Raw genomic sequence first — 1,210 nt, 5'->3', positions numbered from 1 at the left:
CGAGCTAGCTTCAAACGAACAAAGGTTACAGGCCAAAGTAGGCCCCGCTGTTCTGAGCACACACGTGTGCCCCACCACTAGACACAGATGAGGGGTCTCTGACGGTGCCTCTGGCTTAACCCGGCCCCTCCCCCATGTGTGCGCGCTGCAGGTTTTTAGACAAGTACCTGAAACGGTTTCTGGAGTCTGCTGACAAGCACTTCATGGTGGGCCACAAGGTGATCTTCTACATCACCGTGGATGACTTGTTCCGGCTCCCAGACATCAACTTTGGTCCTCAGCGAACCTTCCGGATTTTTAAAATCGACAGCGAGGACAAGGCCTGGTCACACGACCTCCACCTGGTGCGCATGCAGACCCTGTGGAGTCGAATCCAGAGCCATGTGCAGAAGGAGGTGGACTTCCTCTTCAGCATGGCCGTCAACCAGGTCTTCCAGGGGGACTTTGGGGCGGAGGCGCTGGGCCGCTCGGTGGCTCAGCTGCACGCGTGGTGGTACTTTAGGAGCACAGAGACCCCACCCTACGAGAGGAGGCCTGGGTCAGCGGCCTGCATTCCGTCTGGGGAGGGGGACTTCTATTACAGCAGCTCTGTTATGGGGGGGACACCGCAGGAGCTTCTGCAGTTTGCCAGCCACTATCTGCAGAGCGCCGCCCGTGACAGCAGTCGCCGCCTGCGGAGCACGTTTGAGAGGCATCTCAACAAGTACTTCTTCCTGCACAAGCCCAGCATGCTGCTCTCGCCCGAGTATGGCTGGGACCCCCGGCTCCGCCTCCCCCCACAGATGAAGCGCGTGAAGGTGGCCTGCCTCTCAGAGAGGGACTGAGGTCACTGGGCTCCCGACGGGGACCACGGCCACGCCAGGGCTTTATGGGACACCTGGAAGTTTCTGTCTTTGAGAGACGCGTAAGAGTCACACCGTCTAAAAATGAATTTGATCCCTCCCCCGCCCCTGCCGCAATTTTAAGCAATCCCACACCCCAAAGCAAGACGGAGTCCCCCAGGCTGGCAGCTGGGCGCCCCCTCTCAGCGGTGGTGTGACCAATCTAGGGAACACGGAATTGTTTTCCAGCGTAAACTCTTTCTGTCTGTTTTTAAATACGGGGAGACACCAAGACCTTGGTCAGGAAAGATGAACCTTACACACAGAGGCAAATGTGTCATAAATATTCATTTATGTAAATCGTGATTTTCATCCCACTCATCCTGCTT

At 56.9% G+C, this 1,210-nt stretch overlaps 1 protein-coding gene across 1 annotated transcript in view; it reads left to right on the top strand.

Moving 5' to 3' along the window:
* Positions 1-824, top strand: part of GLT6D1 (glycosyltransferase 6 domain containing 1) — a 2,678-nt gene extending 1,854 nt beyond the window's left edge. Inside the window, exon 2 of the mRNA XM_004714498.2 lies at positions 152-824. Within this exon, the coding sequence (XP_004714555.2) occupies positions 152-824 (673 nt within the window). The remainder of the gene's footprint in view (positions 1-151) is intronic.
* The last annotated feature ends 386 nt before the right edge of the window (positions 825-1,210 follow it).

This window comes from Echinops telfairi, unplaced genomic scaffold, assembly GCF_000313985.2.
Source record: "Echinops telfairi isolate 266 unplaced genomic scaffold, ASM31398v2 ScPeMD7_25;HRSCAF=90, whole genome shotgun sequence".
In the NCBI taxonomy this organism is placed as follows: Eukaryota; Metazoa; Chordata; class Mammalia; order Afrosoricida; family Tenrecidae; genus Echinops; species Echinops telfairi.
The sequence above is the reverse complement of the archived record's forward strand: the minus strand, read 5'-3'. Positions and strand labels throughout refer to the sequence as shown.